Raw genomic sequence first — 16,981 nt, 5'->3', positions numbered from 1 at the left:
ATATAAATATAATGTATATATTATATATATAATAATATATATATATTTATATATGTATATATATATATATTTATATAATGCATACATATTTATATATATATAAATATAATATATATATATATACTATATAAACTAAAAATATATATAATTCAAATGACTATGAAAAAACAATGATTTTTAGCAGTGATTTTAATGTTTCTCATAATTTTAAGTTATTAAGTGACTTTTAGGAAAGCACCAGCACCAAAAATGTTGTTGACCATTTATTACATGTGCAGAAACACTTGAAAATATACACAAGGAAGCAACATAATGGGAATATTTTAATACAATTTAAAAAAAAACACACATTTTTGATGGTTCACAGATGGTTATTTCCACCAAACCTTTGTTAGCTCAAAGTCACCACAGAAAAACAACATACGACATACTAAAGTTCAAAAGTTGTTTGTAAAGACTTTTGAAGGCACTGTCACTGTCCTATCCATCTAAGATCACAAAATAGCATTACGAACTATCACCTCAACATGACCAAGTCCTTTAAATTGTTTTTCTTTGTAGTTCCATGCCACGCGTGTGGCAAAAGCATTATAGGCACCAGTGTCCTGTAATTATCAATTCAGACAGCAGAGGTCGCTGTAGCATCTACAAGCGAGTTAAAGTTTGTTACCGTCTCTAATCCAAATGTAACCACAATGTTGTTATTCCACCGTGAAATCTAAACAAGCCATAATACTTATACTCTTCTTCATGTTGACGACCGTCACCCGTAAATCAAAATTTAAAAACAGACAGCTCAATGTGAGTGCCATTGTTCTTAGACATTGTAAACATCAGTGTTAGATTGCAAACAACACGCAAAGCTGCTTGACATAACTTTTCATGTGCAAAATAAAAAGGCCCTTTGAAACAGCACGCGTACTTTATGATGTGTGTAAATACGGATTCGGGTTAGATAAACGTATCCATGGTTTGCAAGTCATGCATCAAATCAAATATCTTAAGAACAGCAGCAGAGCAACTTGAAAATTATTTTACAGAATCAGTAAATTGTAACGAACAGTGTTTGGACCATCAAATTATTTAACTCAAGACATCACAATAGTTATAAGCAAATAGACCGTTTTTCCATACCCAAATTAGGTTGAACCCTCACACGCTGTATTTACAAGAATACAAATGTGATATCAAATAGATCCAAATTACCACACCTTACCAAATTTAACAAAAACGCCCTCATCATTGTAACTGGTTGCACAGATCGAGTCATACAAGAAATGTGCTTATTCAACCATGTCTTGTACAAGTAGGTGGAGACTGTGAGTGTAATTAAGTGACCTCAATTGCAGGAGTCACGACCACAGCCACATTTGCGATGTAAACATTCATGTAATTACTGCCATAGTAGTACCACACAGATGAGAACAGATGGTACAATGGACATTAGCAAGAGTTTCTTCTCTGGAGATTCTTTGCCAGACTTTCAAAGGAGCCACCTTCTCTTTTTGCCTTTCATTTTGCCATCAATAAGTGAACCACAAACACGACTGGGTTTAGATCTGGGCGCTTACCTGTCCATTACAAAATAGACAGTGTGTAACAAATGTGTTAGCGCAACACAGAACTTAATGTTTCTTAAAATGGAACTGAAAGCATCACAGGCCGATTATTTTATTCAAATCCTTTGTATAGTGGTCTACAAAGGGAAAATTCCTAAAACGGCTGTCACTGTTCAAATCACTGCTGGAACTCACTCTAACAATATTAAAATTTGCTGTTGACACGTGTTTGACACAGACATGAGGCTAATATTTGTGTAGCTTCCCAAGTTGAGCTCAGAGAGATAAAAGAAAGAAAATGAACCACACAGTGAATGTGAGAGCTGGTCTTGAAAGCAGAGGAATATTTGTTCTGCGACACACACCTCTATCTCTTGGTTGGACATAATTCTTCACATATGCTCACTTATTTGCCTTCCTTCTCCTCTAAGCGGCCTGGGGTGAAAATGTAGTCTAAAGCTTGTCTCTCGGCGGCGGCCACATTGGGGTGCCAGAGGTCCACCATGAAGACCACCCTCAGGCCGTCCTCTGGACCCCCTGCAAACATGATCCAGAAAGTCAAAACATTTCATTGTTGCTTTTTAGTTAGAGTTAACTTTATTTTCTATTTCTAGGTCAATCAAGCTTCAAGATAAGAAAAAAAAGAAATTTGAAGCCCTTCTTACCCTCGTGGAAGGCCCTGTGGAGGAAAGAGTCATCAAAAAGCAGACAGCTGCCCTCAGACCAGCACTGGGGCTCTCCACCAACTACAAGCTCACAGGAGGGGGGCACTCGGAGACCTGTCAATACAAAAAAATAAAATTAAATGCAGTGATTCAATTGTGAAGGGAACTTTACATTGGTGCTTTGGCTAGACAACTAAAATTTGATTTCAACTACAAAAGTGTAAAAAACAAAATCAAAATTGTGTGAAATTTGAAGTGATATCGTAATTCAAAAAAGCACATCGGGCAGTGAGAGGGTACTTTGGATTTCCTTGTGTACGACCTACTTCCTGCGTGCCCCTTGTGAAACAATTTGCTGCTGTTGTACGGCGAGGCCACACTGCACATTTGCCTGAAAGTGTTTTCGCTCATCCGATTTTTGCGCTTACCCAGGTGGCAGCGGAGACGCACGTTTGTGGGACCGTAATGTTCGGTGATGAGCGCTCCCGGCGACAGCACGGAGAAACAGGCGTTTCCGAACATGTTGTTGGCGATGAAAGTGCGCAGCTGGCCCAGCACCCGCCAGGCCCGTGGACACCTCCTAACATTAAGTACCAGAGGGGTGCCTTGGTTGACCAGATAGTAGGTCCACCATTGGCCACGAGGAGTGTTGTTGGCTTTCCATCCCGGTGGCAGCAGGGAGCCACTGCGGGCGGGGGGTTGATTGTAGATGCTCTCAAACTCAGCTAGAAGGGCTGGGAAGCTCTGCTCCAGGAGTTCCACATCATGTCTCTGAATTTCCCTGGAGAAGAAAGGAGCTGACGGTAGGTCAGGGAGGAAGAAGACCTCAGGCCGCTGGATGGTAGGTCGGCTGTTAAGGTATCGGCCTTGGTCGCGAACTCCTTTGTGCACCCTGCCCATACCTGACCAGGTGTAACGTTTGGCGTATTCCTGCAGGCTGTGATAGAGCCTCTGGTTGAGACTTTCTCCAGCGCTGGTGCAGCGGAAACACTCAGACGACTGGCAAAAAGCAAAGCCGTTCTGCTCCTCTAACATGGATCCGGGTTTGCCCCTATTGCGACAGTCTGAGCCAATGAAGCCCCCCACCACCCCTCCGATCCTGCCGGGCCCGCTCAGATACCTTCCTCGCAACGGACTGGTGCTATGATCGCGGCCAACCCTGTAGCAGTACCACAAGAACAGCAGAAGGACACACACCAGTGTGGCACAAGCACAGATCTCACACTCTCTCACAGACTGCATCCCTCCAGCCACCATCTCCCTCACGCTCTCCAGTGACCACTCCATAGGGGCTCTGCTGCACAAGACTCAATCTCACAGAAGAGGGGAGATGCTGGACGTCTTGTTCACGTCTGAGATTGGGAGCGGCATCAAACCACACAAAGGCTTTTGTGTTAAGCACCTCTTCCTGTCCGTCACTTGAAAGCAACCAGTCTTCTGATTTAATCCGACAAACTCCGTCTGCAACCTTAACATTTCAGCTCTTGGCAATGAGGGATGCTCTCTCCATGCTTGCTTTTAAGCTTGAGGTGTTTCTGCTGCTTCTTCTCCTGTTCTATCAAACAAATGAAGACAGACGCTGCGCCTCGGGGTTATCTGTTCTCTGAAAAACAAGGACAGAAGGAGAGAACAAAACGATGAGGACAAGGATGGAACTGACATCAGGAGACTGCTACTGTTTATCCCTCTCTCTCTCCATATATTTCATCTGTCCATCCATCTGTCTGCCCATCAGATCCAGGTCAGCTCAAAATTACGGAAATTGTGACTGGTCGTGGAATGCGACAATTTAACAGCAAAAATAACATTTAGTATCGTGCTTGGCCTAATTAGAGTCACTTGTTTACCAGTCGCCAGCCAAATGCAGGGTATGCAATCAATTTAGTTCTTTGCACGAACAGAGGTGGAATGGTGGGAGTCTGGTTAGCACATCCGCTTCACAGTTCCATAGTTCGTGTGAATTTCAAAGGTCCTTTGTCTATATGGGCCATGCGATTGGATGGTGACCAGTCCAGGGTGTACCCTGTCACTCAACCAAAGTCAGCTGGGATAGGCTCCAGCTCCACAACTCTAGTGAGAAGTATGAAGGGAATAAATACAAAGAGGGGGGAAAAAATAATCATATAATGCAACAAATATAAAAAGTTCAACCAGCAAATCAGAGGTCAGCACCTTAAAAATATTATATTAAAAATATGCATTTCAAGATGTTTAAGCTCCAGAATGGGAACGGAATCCAAAGTAACTTTTAATGTGGTTCTTGTTTCCAAAATGGCTTTTCCAGAAACAATACCAACCTCTGGGAATGCCAAAGAGAACCAAAAACAAATCAAAACAACCACAAGTCACAGTATTTGAGCTGCATCACTTCTATTGTTTGCTTCTTCTGAAATGTTGTGCAATTTTTTTTCCACTCAAAAACATTGATCCATGACCACAGTATGTATTCTATGAAAGCTATGTCAAACAGGGCAACACTGTGTCATAAAACAAAAATAATCTTCACACACATTCCAAATGGCTTCCACAATCACCTAGCAGCACATTTGACACTGCGACACAGAATTATGGTATGTAATTCTGAATGAAAAATGGGGGCCCCACAATAAAGTGTTCATATCAATTTATTTTCTAGTCCCAGTTCAACTGTTTTTTGGCGAGAGGCGATGTACACCCCGGACTGGTCACCAGCCAAGTGCAGGCTACGTATTGACAAAACAGCCATGGACAATTTTGAGTCTTCAAATCAACTAACATGCATGTTAGTTGGAAGGCCGAACCTGAGATTTGAACCTCCAAACTAAGAGCGGTGGAGCAAAAGTGCTGTCCACTAGGTCACTATGCTGTCAGTGTGTATATAAAAAACGGAATATGAAAAGCTTTCTTATAGTGTGCATCCATATATTTACACATTTGTGGACTCACCAAACAAAAGCATGTGTCAGTAGCTGCATTTAACACAAATCTATACCAAGTTATTTCCTTTTTTTTGTGGCACATAGGCACGGACACAAGCACAATAACATTACCTAAGCAGTGTAAATGCCCAGATTCAGAAGGAGATGCATAGAGAGATTGGTAAACTAAGCGGTGTATGAAGTCTGTGCAATTTCTGTTTGACATAACAAAGAATTTACATGGTTGTTATTATATATACGACAATAAATCAACAGCCAAAGCCCGTGGAGTGAATAGCGTCAACTGTAATCAGAGCTCAGCCAAGACGTCTCACCAAAAATGGTCGGGCAATCCTGGGAAAAATCCCCCTCGCCCCCCCTCCAGCATTCTGTTTGACAGCTTTAAGACGCCCCCGCATCCCGCCCTCACACACCCACTGCGTTTGGGGGAAGACTGGCTGGTATCATCAACCACTGCATGAAACACTCACAGAACTCGAGGTGCAGCTACAACGGCACAAATAATCGCCACATTGACCACATAGACTCGAGTTGACGTCAGTCTGTTCTTTGCCCCTCCCGTTACACACATTGAATCGTGCATCCATACCTGCTCAACAATCATAATGTGACTACAGGAGAGCAGAAGAGAAGGCACACAGGTGTTCTTTCCTGGCCAAGCTGCGGTGATGCGCAGTGCACGCAGACGGATATACAACATAAAAACACTTCAAAACGCAAAATTCAAGTCCAAATCGGGAATACGCTACGCTTGTGTTTGATCAAATAAAATACACTGCCCTACCGACAATCTGACACCCTGTCTTTGTGTCTGTAGTGGCGATCAACCGCTGACAGGCCAATTTGGTCGTAAATACAAAAGATTCGCTGGGGTAAGACACCCATCGTAAAGACAACAAAATAGTAATCTGAGTAACTATGTCCGGTTACGCCTTTCAAAATAAAATTGCACCTACCACAAATAACGCTGCAGGAAGTACACAATCAAAATTCATTACAATTTCATTTCACATTTTGTGTTTTCACAAAAAGAGGTGGGGGGTGGGGGGGTTAGTTCTTGGCTATTTTATCCATAATTAGTCACAATTTCAAGTCAGGCTTTCAATACAAATATTGCTTTCAAGGGTTTAAGCGACTGCTTAATATTGACACAAGTAGCTTTTAATCTGACAAGAAAAGCAAGCAAGAAAAATGAAGTAGTAGGAGGGGTTTTTTTTTTAAATTCAAATATGTTTTTTGTCAGTTTGAAATATCATTAAAGCTTTGGATCACATTTGTTTGATTTTAAAAGAAAAAAACACAACAAAAGGGTCAGAGATGTTTCTGTTGTTGATGTCGTGATACATTCTGAGCGGAAGTTTTAGTTTGAAAGTGAAATATTGCCATATCCGGACCTCATATGCTTCAATCATTTGATGTACTCCCTTTTCGGTGAGGCTCACTGCTCCGCCATCCTTTTGAAAACAGCTGTGAACTACACTACCCATAATGCTCTAAAATGGTAACGGAAGACAGAGCACATCTTGATGTTGTCTTTCTGCAGTTCACCACATCAATAGACCCTACATAGCCCCCGGTACCACACAAAGCCACCGTGGCGCCAGTTAAATCGTTCCTCTTTGTAATGCTTGGTCGTAAATCACTACAACACAAAACAGGAAATGATTAAAGTAGAGTCAGAGGCCAGTCAATCAAGATGTTTGTAGCTGGATGATTATGAGTGTTTCGCGTTGGTGTGTGAGCAAAAGAAAAGTAACCAGCAGTTGGAGCATTTTAGCTAAACTGTTTTATGAGTTCATACAACATTTGAATAATACTGTAATTATTTAGAAGTAATCAAATATTTTGTACCACATAATATTCCACAGCACACATTTTCTTTTTAAGACACTCGACCCACAGCTGTAACGGTTATATGGGCATCTTAAAATCCGAGCACATGTGACCTTCATAAATTCCTGTCTGGCCCCAAACATATGGCAAAGGTCAAAAGTTTGATTTCCATTGGTACTAAAGCAAAAAAGGAACCACTGGATCTGAACAATTTAAAATGAAATTGATTCATTCTGAATATGCAAAAGAACAACCTAATGATGCTTAGGTGGTCCTTCTTGACATTCGTGTCCACCATTATGCTTTGTTTGAAGAAAGGGGTCGAAGGTCAGCCTTGGTTGTCTGCTATCAAGATCACTACAACCACCCCAACATAAAAGAGCTTTTCCACAATAATGATTGAGATCATCTTGATATAACCTCAGGGAATCCTTGAAACAAGGATGGTTGTAGCAAAGAAAGAAAAAGAATAGTGAAATAAAAAATGTACGTACATACTAAATCAAATTTAAAACATTATTAGTTTTTTTAAAATAAATTCAATAAATTGAATCTGGAATCATGAGACATTAAAAGACTATTTAAGAGACTGCTTTCGTGTGCCCAAAATTATGGTCCGGCCCCAGGCTTTGATTTTGACACTGTGATTTAGAGTCTGTGCTTCTCAGGGTTGTTCCAGAATTGGAGGACAATTTAGGCACTCTTTTTAAAAATGGATTAAATTTCAATTACATTTGGTTTTAATATTTTAAACAGTAATAAACCAGCATATAAATTAGATTATGTGCAACTCAGACACATTTTTTGTGTTTTTTGTTTGTTTGTTTTTTGGAGGGAATGGGGCGGGGGTTGTACAACAGACTTCAATTAGCTTGACTCAACACATTTTACAACTTTTTGCTATTTGCTCCCCACTCCAGGCAGAGGTGGAGCCTGACTTCCCTGTTCAGCCCACTTTCTCACTTTATCGCCACAATCACACATGCAAACACACTGACACATATTTTCATACTTGTCACACACCGAACCTATAAATCACTTTTCGAATACAACCTGAATTAGTGGTGAGAGGAGAATCAGCCATGGCCAGATCAAAAGGGCAAGTATATGCATGTTGCGCATTGATGCTGGTGTTCTGCGTCATTGTCGTGTCAGTGTGCCTTTATCAACGTGGGAAACCCAAGTGTCCACAAGATTCCTTCTCCCACGCTGCAGTGGCTGCAGACACTGGGACATGTTCACGAATTGGACGGTAAGAGAAATTTTTGTTTACTTTCCGAATGGGTCTGACTGACCAAGAAGTGAACCGAGACTGAGCTAATTGTGGCATTTAGGGCAGGGGTATACTGCATAGCCATCAATTCAAAAGTAAGGGGCACTACTTGCTCAGAAGATGACTTTTATGAGCAAATGATCATTCTCTCACAAGCTCCTAAAAAACTGTCATTAAATGACTAATACTCAAACTGTCAAACAATAACACTCAATGACAGCTAAGCATAAGAAGCCAGATAATTATATGCCTAAGGACAAAACTAAACACAAGAATGTAGTGAAACGTTGTTCTTGACAGCATGCTTGTGACACACACACTGGAAAGAAAGTTTTTTTTGGTTGTAATCTTCAAAAGCCCTCTGATTTCAAACTCTCAAATGTGAACTAGTTAAACTTTTGGGTGTTTTTAGTAAAGCAAGACCAACAGATTGGACTGCCTGTCAAAGTTTTTAATCAAACATTAACAAATACTTAATTGTCACCTGCGCAATGGAGCAGGGCGACCAACTGCAGCTTGGACCAGAGTTTATTGAAGGGGAAATGGTGGTGGAGAACAGGATGGGGGGAACAAACGGGCAGGAGAACATGGCAACGTACGGCCAGCATCGGACCTCTTCCTAGCGGCACCGGAGCCGCGATCCTCATCACCTGACCCCGCACCGACTTGCTTCTGCGCGTGGCTCTTACTCATCCCGCTGCGCGTGGCTCTGACTCCCTCTATGTCGCGGTTCTTACTCACTCTATGCCGCTGTGCGCGGTCCTGACTCCCTTATGCCGCAGCCCGTAACTCTGACGTCCCGTATGCTGCTGCGCGCGGCTCTGACCCCCTCTATGCGACTGTGCGCGGTTCTGACTCCCTGTATGCCGCTGCGCGCGGTTCTCACTCCCGGTATGCCGCTCCCCGCGGTTCTGACACCTGTATACCGTTGTCCGCGGTTCGGACTCGGACACTGCCGTTGCCGCCAGTTCGGACCCTGCGTCTTCCCACGTCTGGTTCCCATCCGTTTCTGCTGCCCATGTTCTCCTGCGTGTTTGTTCCCCTCATCCTGTCCTCCACCATCCTTTTCCCGTCAATAAACCCTGGTCCAAGCTACATTTGGTTGTTCGTCTCTGTGTGCCCTACGATTGGCTGGCAACCGGTTCAGGGTTTTCCCCGCCTACTGCCCAATGACCGCTGAGATAGGCTCCAGCACGCCCGCGACCCCCGTGGAGACAAAGCGGTTCAGAAAATGGATGGATGGATGGATGGATGGATGGATGGATGGATGGATGGATGGATGGATGGATGGATGGATGGATGGATGGATGGATGGATGGATGGATGGATGGATGGATGGACGGACGGACGGACGGACGGATGGATGGATGGATGGATGGTTTTCAGACCGCTACTAGTATGATCTCTGAAATGTTGAGTAGTCACCAATACCAATTTTAAATGCCGATACCACTTGTATTTTCTATACATAAATGTTTTTCGTTCAGGTGCAGTGTGATGGTTATGTTTCAGGGACATGCTTCAAAAAGGGGGTTCAGCAGTAGATGGCGCCATCGCTGCTCTGCTCTGCACATCTCTCCTGAACCCTCAGAGTATGGGCCTTGGGGGCGGATCCATATTCACAGTGATGGACAGCACCGGTGACAAGTCACATTCACTCACGAGTCCAAGTTCAAATTGGCCTAACTCAGAACTGAAGAGATGAAAACAACTCTTGTTTCTTCTTATCCAAGGCAAAGTAAAAATAATAAATTCCAGAGAGCGTGTTCCTGAGAAGTCTAACGCTGACACGTTGAAGTCATGTCCCGGTCCTCACCATTTTGTGTCAGGTAGCCAGTCCATTTTTGTTGAACACTTTTGTTGAGCACCATCAGTAGATACACATTTCAGATTCTTTACAGACGAGGTGGAGATGAACAATTTATTTATCACACAGGAATAACTTTGAACTCTTCTGAATGTAGTGATTCCAAGTCCTTTCTCTGCTGTATAAACATTTCTCTAATCTCCATTAAGTAGGGGTGAGCAGAGTTTTGACTGCGGGCCACATACACATCTGTTCTTTAATTCAGTCCATGAAGTATTTACATAATAAAATGTCCTGTTATTTTTGTTGAAATAGTCCGGCCGTACTTTTGATATTCCCAAAAATTAGTCTTCATATACGTATTATATCCATCCATATACTATATATACAATATCCATCCAACCATCTGCTGATGAGGAGAAGCGGTTCACATAATGGATGAATCAGTCCCTCAAATATATAATATCCCTCAATAGTTGACGATAGCCAAAATCACACATGCCAAGAAGTAATACGTGACGCGGGTGTGTGGCCTTTTGATATTGAGCTGAAAGAGGCTCAGGGGTTCTTTGCTCAGAAGTTCTCCTGTGGTGCCTCTGTCACGGCCGAGGACAAGGGAGAGTTCACCAACATCATTGACGTCATGTCTTTAAATAATTCATTATATAAAATACTAGTAAAAGAAACATTTGTAATATATTTAATATAAATAATAACATTTAAAATAAAATATGAATGATTTTTTTTATAACAAATACAAACTTAAAACACCTTTTAGTTCTTATTTTAGGAACCAAATTTTAAACAAATGCACTGGTCCATCTGTACATTTTTATAAATTAGACTCTTGAACACAAATATTTGCCCACCTCTGACAGAGAGTGTAATTGTGTCCAGGACATACTGTGGTCTCGTCATAGAAAGGGAGCCAAGTCCACATGCACAGTGGAAAAACAATCGTGTCAAATCATGGTTGTAGTTTGCAGTGCTGATGCTAAATGTTGTGGCTGATTATTGCATGCATTGTATTTCAGTTGCTCCTGATCCAGGTCACCTGTGGATTGGAATCCCAGGAGAACTCCGTGGTTATGAAGAAGCGCACAAGCTTTATGGCAAGTTGCCTTGGGCAACCCTCTTCCAGCCGAGCATTCAGCTGGCCAGACGGGGGTTTCCTATTCCACAAATACTTGGTCAATACCTGCCTGTTACCAACAAGTCACAGCTACTGCGGTACGACATGCCCCAACATGCAGCAGCAAGCGCATATTTACACACTTGACACTTGGATGCCATCCAGAACAAAACCTTCCATCCTTGTACTATTACAATCAAGAGTAGTTTTATTGATGTTTTTTATTATTGCCCATTGCGCTACCCAATATTACTGCAATTTTGCCAGTTTTACAAAAGGTAAAGTGGCAACTGAATGCAGTCTTTTGTACTGCTTTATTTATTTTATTTAGTCGAAACATCTCCCATCGTCTTAGGTTGTGCAGCTGTACCTACAAAATGTACATCCTTTAAGTGTCAAACTCAAGGCCCGGGGTCCAGATACGGCCCACCACATCTTTGTATGTGGCCCGCGAAGACAAATAGTGCATGGACTTCATGTGTCAATACTAAAATTACAAACTGTCTTCACTTTTAAAAAATAGAGAAGTAGCTAGCATTTTTTTTTACTAGTCTGTGATTTCAAAACTTTTTATTTTTATCAGTTTGTTGTGTATTCTATAGTGTATATAATGTAAGGCGTTGACAGTCATAATGGCCCTCCGAAGGAAACTATGACTACGATGTGGCCCGCGACAAAAATGAGTTTGACACCCCTGCTTTATTCATTGTCTGCATAAAGAGTATTATTCTGTATTTACCCTCTAGTGAGCTTTTCTCAGATAAACATGGAAACCTGCTGAAAATAGGAGATTTGGTGAAATTTGAGACACTAGCCAACACACTGGAAACAATTGCAAATCTCGGAGCAGATGCTTTCTACACTGGAAAAATAGCAGAAGATTTAATCCGAGACGTACAGGAGGCAGGTATTGTTGGATGAATTCAGTCATGATTTGTTTTCCAACCATTTATGTTTGGCAGACACAATGTCATTACAAATGAGCAAATATAATTGAGGAATTCAAATGCAAAAGCAGAAAGTTGCCATTTTGACGAAAAGCGAATACGATCCCTCCCAAATGGGAGTGTGGGCTGCCTTGATCATTTCCAAGTTACCATTTTTTTGCCCAGGAGGGTCGCTGACTTTGCAGGACTTGGCATCCTACAGAGCAACAGTGAGCGATGCATGGACTATTCCTCTGGGAGAATACCAGATGTATATTGCTCCACCCCCTGGAGCTGGAAACATCCTTAGCCTCGTCCTCAACATCATGAAAGGTTGCTTCAGCACACAAACCAAAGGGGTATTCCAGTTTGCAGGTTATACGGAAACTCGGAGGAAATTGACCCTAAAATGAAGGAAAGCCCAGATTATCCATTTCATTTATTTATGTATTTATTTGGTAGCGGGATGTTTGTGTCAATGCAGAGCATATTGCATCAAAGCAACAAAATCCCTCTCTTGAAGTTTACCTTAACGCCTTTTGTAATCCTGTAAAAAAAAAAAAAAAAATTCCTTTTAGGTTGTCTCGTTAGATGTTGCCACAGCATATCATTCTTTTCCATTAAGCCCATCTTCCGGTTGTTCACCTTCTCTCCACACTCAACATTGCTCTGGACTGTTGGCCCTAAATATTTAAAGACCTCCACCCGCGCTATCCCTTCTTCCTTAGCCTCACTCTTCTTCCTGCTAATCTTTTTCTTCCACTACTCATCCCAGAATTTCTCTTTCTCTTCTAGTTCACATTCAACATTCCATTAAACATCCTCAATTTTTAATTTCATCCTCATCGCTCAATCTGACTCTCTTCACCTCCATTCTTAACTATTGTTACATGTGAATGATACTTGTTCCATGTTCTACCAGTATCCAGGGTGAATCGACATAGTTGGGGTGGATCGATGATGTCTTTTACCTCAACGTGAGAGTGGTTTAACTAATTGTGTTTAACTGTTCTGGAACTGAATGATCACAGTTTTCTAGTTCAGAAGTCAACCCGGTACTCTGAGGAGCGAGTTAAATCTGCTTTCTGGAATAACCCTCTCACGCTATCTAATTTTGAATCACATACTGACTCAAATATACTGTGCATCATATTCATGAAGGCTTTACTCACATTGACAGTTGAGTCTGAACTGAATTGATGTGTGAGGAATTTTCTTTTTTTTTTTTCAGGATATGATCTGACTCCGGCATCCCTGAGAGGTGAACAAAAGACATTGTTTTATCACCGTTATGTTGAAGCTTTCAAGTTTGCTAACGGATTAAAGAAACTTAACCGCGATCTTGAGTTCAGTTCAGAAGTAAGTTCACACAATAAACCTTTTACAATATATAAAGTACAGTCTTTATTAGTCAGAATTGATTGAGTCACAGTTAAGATGTCCCTAATGGGACAAGATGAAAGCCTCAACATAATAATGATAATAATATTTGTATTGTATCTTCTAAGGGACACATTGACACTTAACAACTCTTAATAACTCATAGCCACCAGTCCCAGACTAAAACCATCCTATCACTGTTTAACTGTGTCCAATTGAATCTAGTTCAGCAATCTGATAATAATAATAATAATAATAATAATAATAATAATAATAATAGATGGATAAAAAAGTCCTTCACAACTATGAAATCAAAACGGTAAGTAATACACTTCATGCTATAACTAAGTATATCAAGTAATAAAATCTTTATAGAAATTACAAAATAAAATCCTGTTCACTCCAGGGACATTCTGTGTTGCCATTAATAAGGTTTCTCATCATAAACAGTCAAATAAAAAAATTTTTTTTTAAATGATTAGGTTTTTTTTGGGGGGTGGGAAATTTTCCGTGTATCAAATGTTCATCGGTGTTTTTGTGATACTTTTAGGGTTTAATTCTTATTAATTTTCCGCAATGCATTTCATTGGTAATGAATTAAATTCAAATTCTGGCCATTCGTGGGCCGGTCCGGCCCCAATCCCCCATGAGTAGCGATGGTCAACTGTAAAGTAAATAGACAAGTTTTTGAATAGCTCTTCATCTTCTGATCAGATCGGTTATCAGTTTGTTTTTTACACTCACTGATAGGTGATCGGCTCCAAAATCCTGATCATGTAAAGCCAACAATGAACAGAAAAAAAAAAAAAAAAACCACTGTAAAAAACATGACAGCATTTTACATGTGCACTTTTATAACCTTAGCTTTCTGAGATGAAAATTAAAGGTACATATGCAGTATGATGGGATGACAAAGAATGCAGCAGTAGAGCATGTGTATCCAAGAACTTATTGATCCAAAGTCAAAATGGGATGGATTTCATCCAAAGCCATGGCTAATGAAAACCCGCCAGTGCTGATGTAAATCCCCACAAAGGCCACCCAAGAGTGAAGCACAACGTAGGGCACACAAAAGAAGACACACAGCTTCAAGTTTGGTCCTTGTGACTTATGCAAAATGTTTCATCTTTCTTACAGCTGACAAAGAAATTCACAGAGGACAGCATCACAGATCACATCCGCAGTTTAATCGATGACAAAATGTCCCATGAGCAGCAGTATTACAACATGACGCCATATTTGGACAGTGTGGGGACCACACATGTATCAGTGCTGGCCCAAGATGGATCCGCTGTATCCGTCACCAGCAGCATCAACCACATGTTAGTATTATCCGCCAAATTTCATGCGTTGTCTACCTGTGAACGGTTACTTCATTTTCTTTACAGATTTGGCTCAAGAGTCTTGTCTTCAAGCACCGGAGTCCTCCTCAACAGTCAGCTGTGTGATTTCTGCGGAAAAGCTGACAAATTATTTGCAGGTAGGCCAGAGTGGTGTAGTCTGCCTGAGAAGAATAAGATGTATAAAAAATGTTTGGCAATAAATGTGGCTATTTTTGTACAATATTAACATGTTCAAAGTTTTCTATTTTGGGCACATGTTGATACCAAGTGTTTTGCTTTTTTTTTTTGCTTCCTGTTGTGATGTTTTAATCGTAAACCGACCACAAAAAGTAGATATGCCAATATGGAAAAACTACATATGCAGTTGAAGAGACAAAATTGTATTTGTGCTCATGGATCACTTCAACGTAAAGAGAACCCCAAGATTGTAAGCAGGGATCCTGTAACGAAGGATTTGCAAAAAAATCACATATTGGTCATCCGTATCTGTCAGTACAAAAGAAATCTGATATGTGCACATATTATATTTGTATTGTGCATTCAGATCTGCAGTATAAATTCAAGCAAAAAGAAAAATAGAATAATGGGCTGCGGAGCAGAAATGGAACTTACTGAAAGCGTTTATACGGCTAGGCCAACAATGAATATTTGACAGAGGCTATAAATATCCTTCTGCACTGTCGAGCAGCTGTGATTCAGAAGATTCAAAAGACCCCTGCTGATTACATTTCTAACCTTTCCTCATGCATTTTCATATTGATGAGTCTGAATAGTGACTGCCGTGGCTTTTGTTCTGTTGGCAGGGGAGCATCCGCCTTCATCTATGGCTCCTACTGTGCTCAAGTCTAAGTCAAAGGTGCTGGTTATTGGAGCAAGTGGTGGCTCTATGATCACGACTGGAATGGCCTCAGTGCGTGTCCATGCTAAGTCACTTTTGTCACATCATGTTCTACGTTCACAAGTTTGTCATCTGACAGACATAAATAATCCTGTTTCCCTTTCAGGCAATCATAAACAGCCTTTGGTTTGGAAAGAGCCTTAAGGAGGCCATTGCCACTCCAATTCTTTTTGTTAACTCTGAAAATGCAGTGCAGTTTGAATCCAACTTCGATAAGGTAAGGAACTGAACAGAGGTGTCAAATCCAGGTTGAGAAAGAAAAAAACCTGCCACATTGGCTTTAAACGCAACTGCTTCTAATCACCCGAGTCGGCAAGTAAACACGCATCTGGAAGCTAGCAGCTTTAATTAATTTAATTAATTAGCTGGTTAATTAGTGGCTAAATCCAAAGTGTGGCAGGGTTTCTACTTTCTAGACTGGGGATTGTCAATCGGTGGTCCACGGCCCTCTAGTAGTCCATGGCGTTATTGGAGATGGTACGTTAAATTGGAAATGTTAAATAATTGTAATATGAATCATTCATTTACTCATGTCAATCATTTACCTATCCAAATTATGTCAATTTTAGCTGAGATTCCCAAAATACACAGATGCAAATAAATAGCCTGTATAGGTTTATATTTCATTAGTGCAAAAGATAATATTCCGACAATGCAGTGGTCCCCGAGTTGCTTCTTGGTTATAATGGTGGTCCCTTGGACAAAACTAGTTGAAAACCCCGTTCTAGACCTGTGGAACTGAATGCATACTTTTGGGCACCGTCCGTGTTGCATTCCGTCTGAATCTTTTTGCATTGTTTTTCAGGGTGTAATTGAGGAATTGAAAGCTCTGGGACAAAAACACAAACCTCTGAAGAAGTTGTTCACTGTGCTTAATGCTGTGGAGAAGGAGGGTAGATGTATCCGTGCAGTGTCTGATGCAAGGAAACTGGGTGAAGCAGCTGGTTACTGATTCAATGATTTGTGGAGCTAAATGAATGCAACCTAATGAATGTTACCTTGTAAATACAACCAAACCAGAATATGTTGTATATTCAAAATTGAAGAAGAAAAAAAACTAATTATTTTGAAGGAAGTAGTGGTTCTCCACCTCTTTTTTTTTAAATTACATCGTGGCATAAAATAAATACTACTATTTTAACATTGGACAATTGCACTATATTGCAGCTACAATTTAGACACATTTTTGTCAAAATTTCAATAAAAACAAAATGCAATTACAAATTTCACAAGTTTCTTTGACTTAT

At 40.8% G+C, this 16,981-nt stretch overlaps 2 protein-coding genes across 6 annotated transcripts; one reads left to right on the top strand and one right to left on the bottom strand.

The window, feature by feature from the left end:
* Positions 1–250: 250 nt before the first annotated feature.
* asphd2 (aspartate beta-hydroxylase domain containing 2) lies at positions 251–6,055 on the bottom strand. Of its 3 annotated transcripts, XM_088375838.1 has the most exons (5): positions 5,927–6,037; positions 5,732–5,802; positions 2,653–3,827; positions 2,225–2,338; positions 251–2,096 (listed from the first exon to the last, which is right to left on the bottom strand). In XM_088375838.1, exons 3-5 carry the CDS (start codon positions 3,509–3,511, stop codon positions 1,966–1,968), a joined length of 1,104 nt encoding a protein of 367 aa, XP_088231964.1. In that variant the 5' UTR covers positions 3,512–3,827; positions 5,732–5,802; positions 5,927–6,037; the 3' UTR covers positions 251–1,965. The 3 variants fall into 3 exon arrangements, with proteins under 3 accessions (XP_088231964.1, XP_088231963.1, XP_088231962.1); XM_088375837.1 differs by lacking the exon at positions 5,732–5,802 and having other exon boundaries at positions 5,927–6,055; XM_088375836.1 differs by having other exon boundaries at positions 5,732–6,049.
* Positions 6,056–7,939: 1,884 nt separating this feature from the next.
* Positions 7,940–16,958, top strand: ggt5a (gamma-glutamyltransferase 5a). 3 transcript variants are annotated; one of them, XM_088376074.1, is made up of 12 exons: positions 7,942–8,227; positions 9,761–9,888; positions 9,982–10,077; positions 11,090–11,285; positions 11,934–12,094; positions 12,300–12,446; positions 13,345–13,472; positions 14,631–14,815; positions 14,882–14,973; positions 15,640–15,746; positions 15,841–15,951; positions 16,540–16,958. In XM_088376074.1, exons 1-12 carry the CDS (start codon positions 8,058–8,060, stop codon positions 16,684–16,686), a joined length of 1,668 nt encoding a protein of 555 aa, XP_088232200.1. In that variant the 5' UTR covers positions 7,942–8,057; the 3' UTR covers positions 16,687–16,958. The 3 variants fall into 3 exon arrangements, with proteins under 3 accessions (XP_088232199.1, XP_088232200.1, XP_088232201.1); XM_088376073.1 differs by having other exon boundaries at positions 7,940–8,227; positions 14,631–14,973; XM_088376075.1 differs by lacking the exon at positions 11,934–12,094 and having other exon boundaries at positions 11,090–11,167.
* The last annotated feature ends 23 nt before the right edge of the window (positions 16,959–16,981 follow it).

Source organism: Syngnathus floridae, chromosome 5 (assembly GCF_059516105.1).
Source record: "Syngnathus floridae isolate MCC-2025c chromosome 5, RoL_Sflo_1.0, whole genome shotgun sequence".
NCBI lineage: Eukaryota > Metazoa > Chordata > Actinopteri > Syngnathiformes > Syngnathidae > Syngnathus > Syngnathus floridae.
The sequence above is the reverse complement of the archived record's forward strand: the minus strand, read 5'-3'. Positions and strand labels throughout refer to the sequence as shown.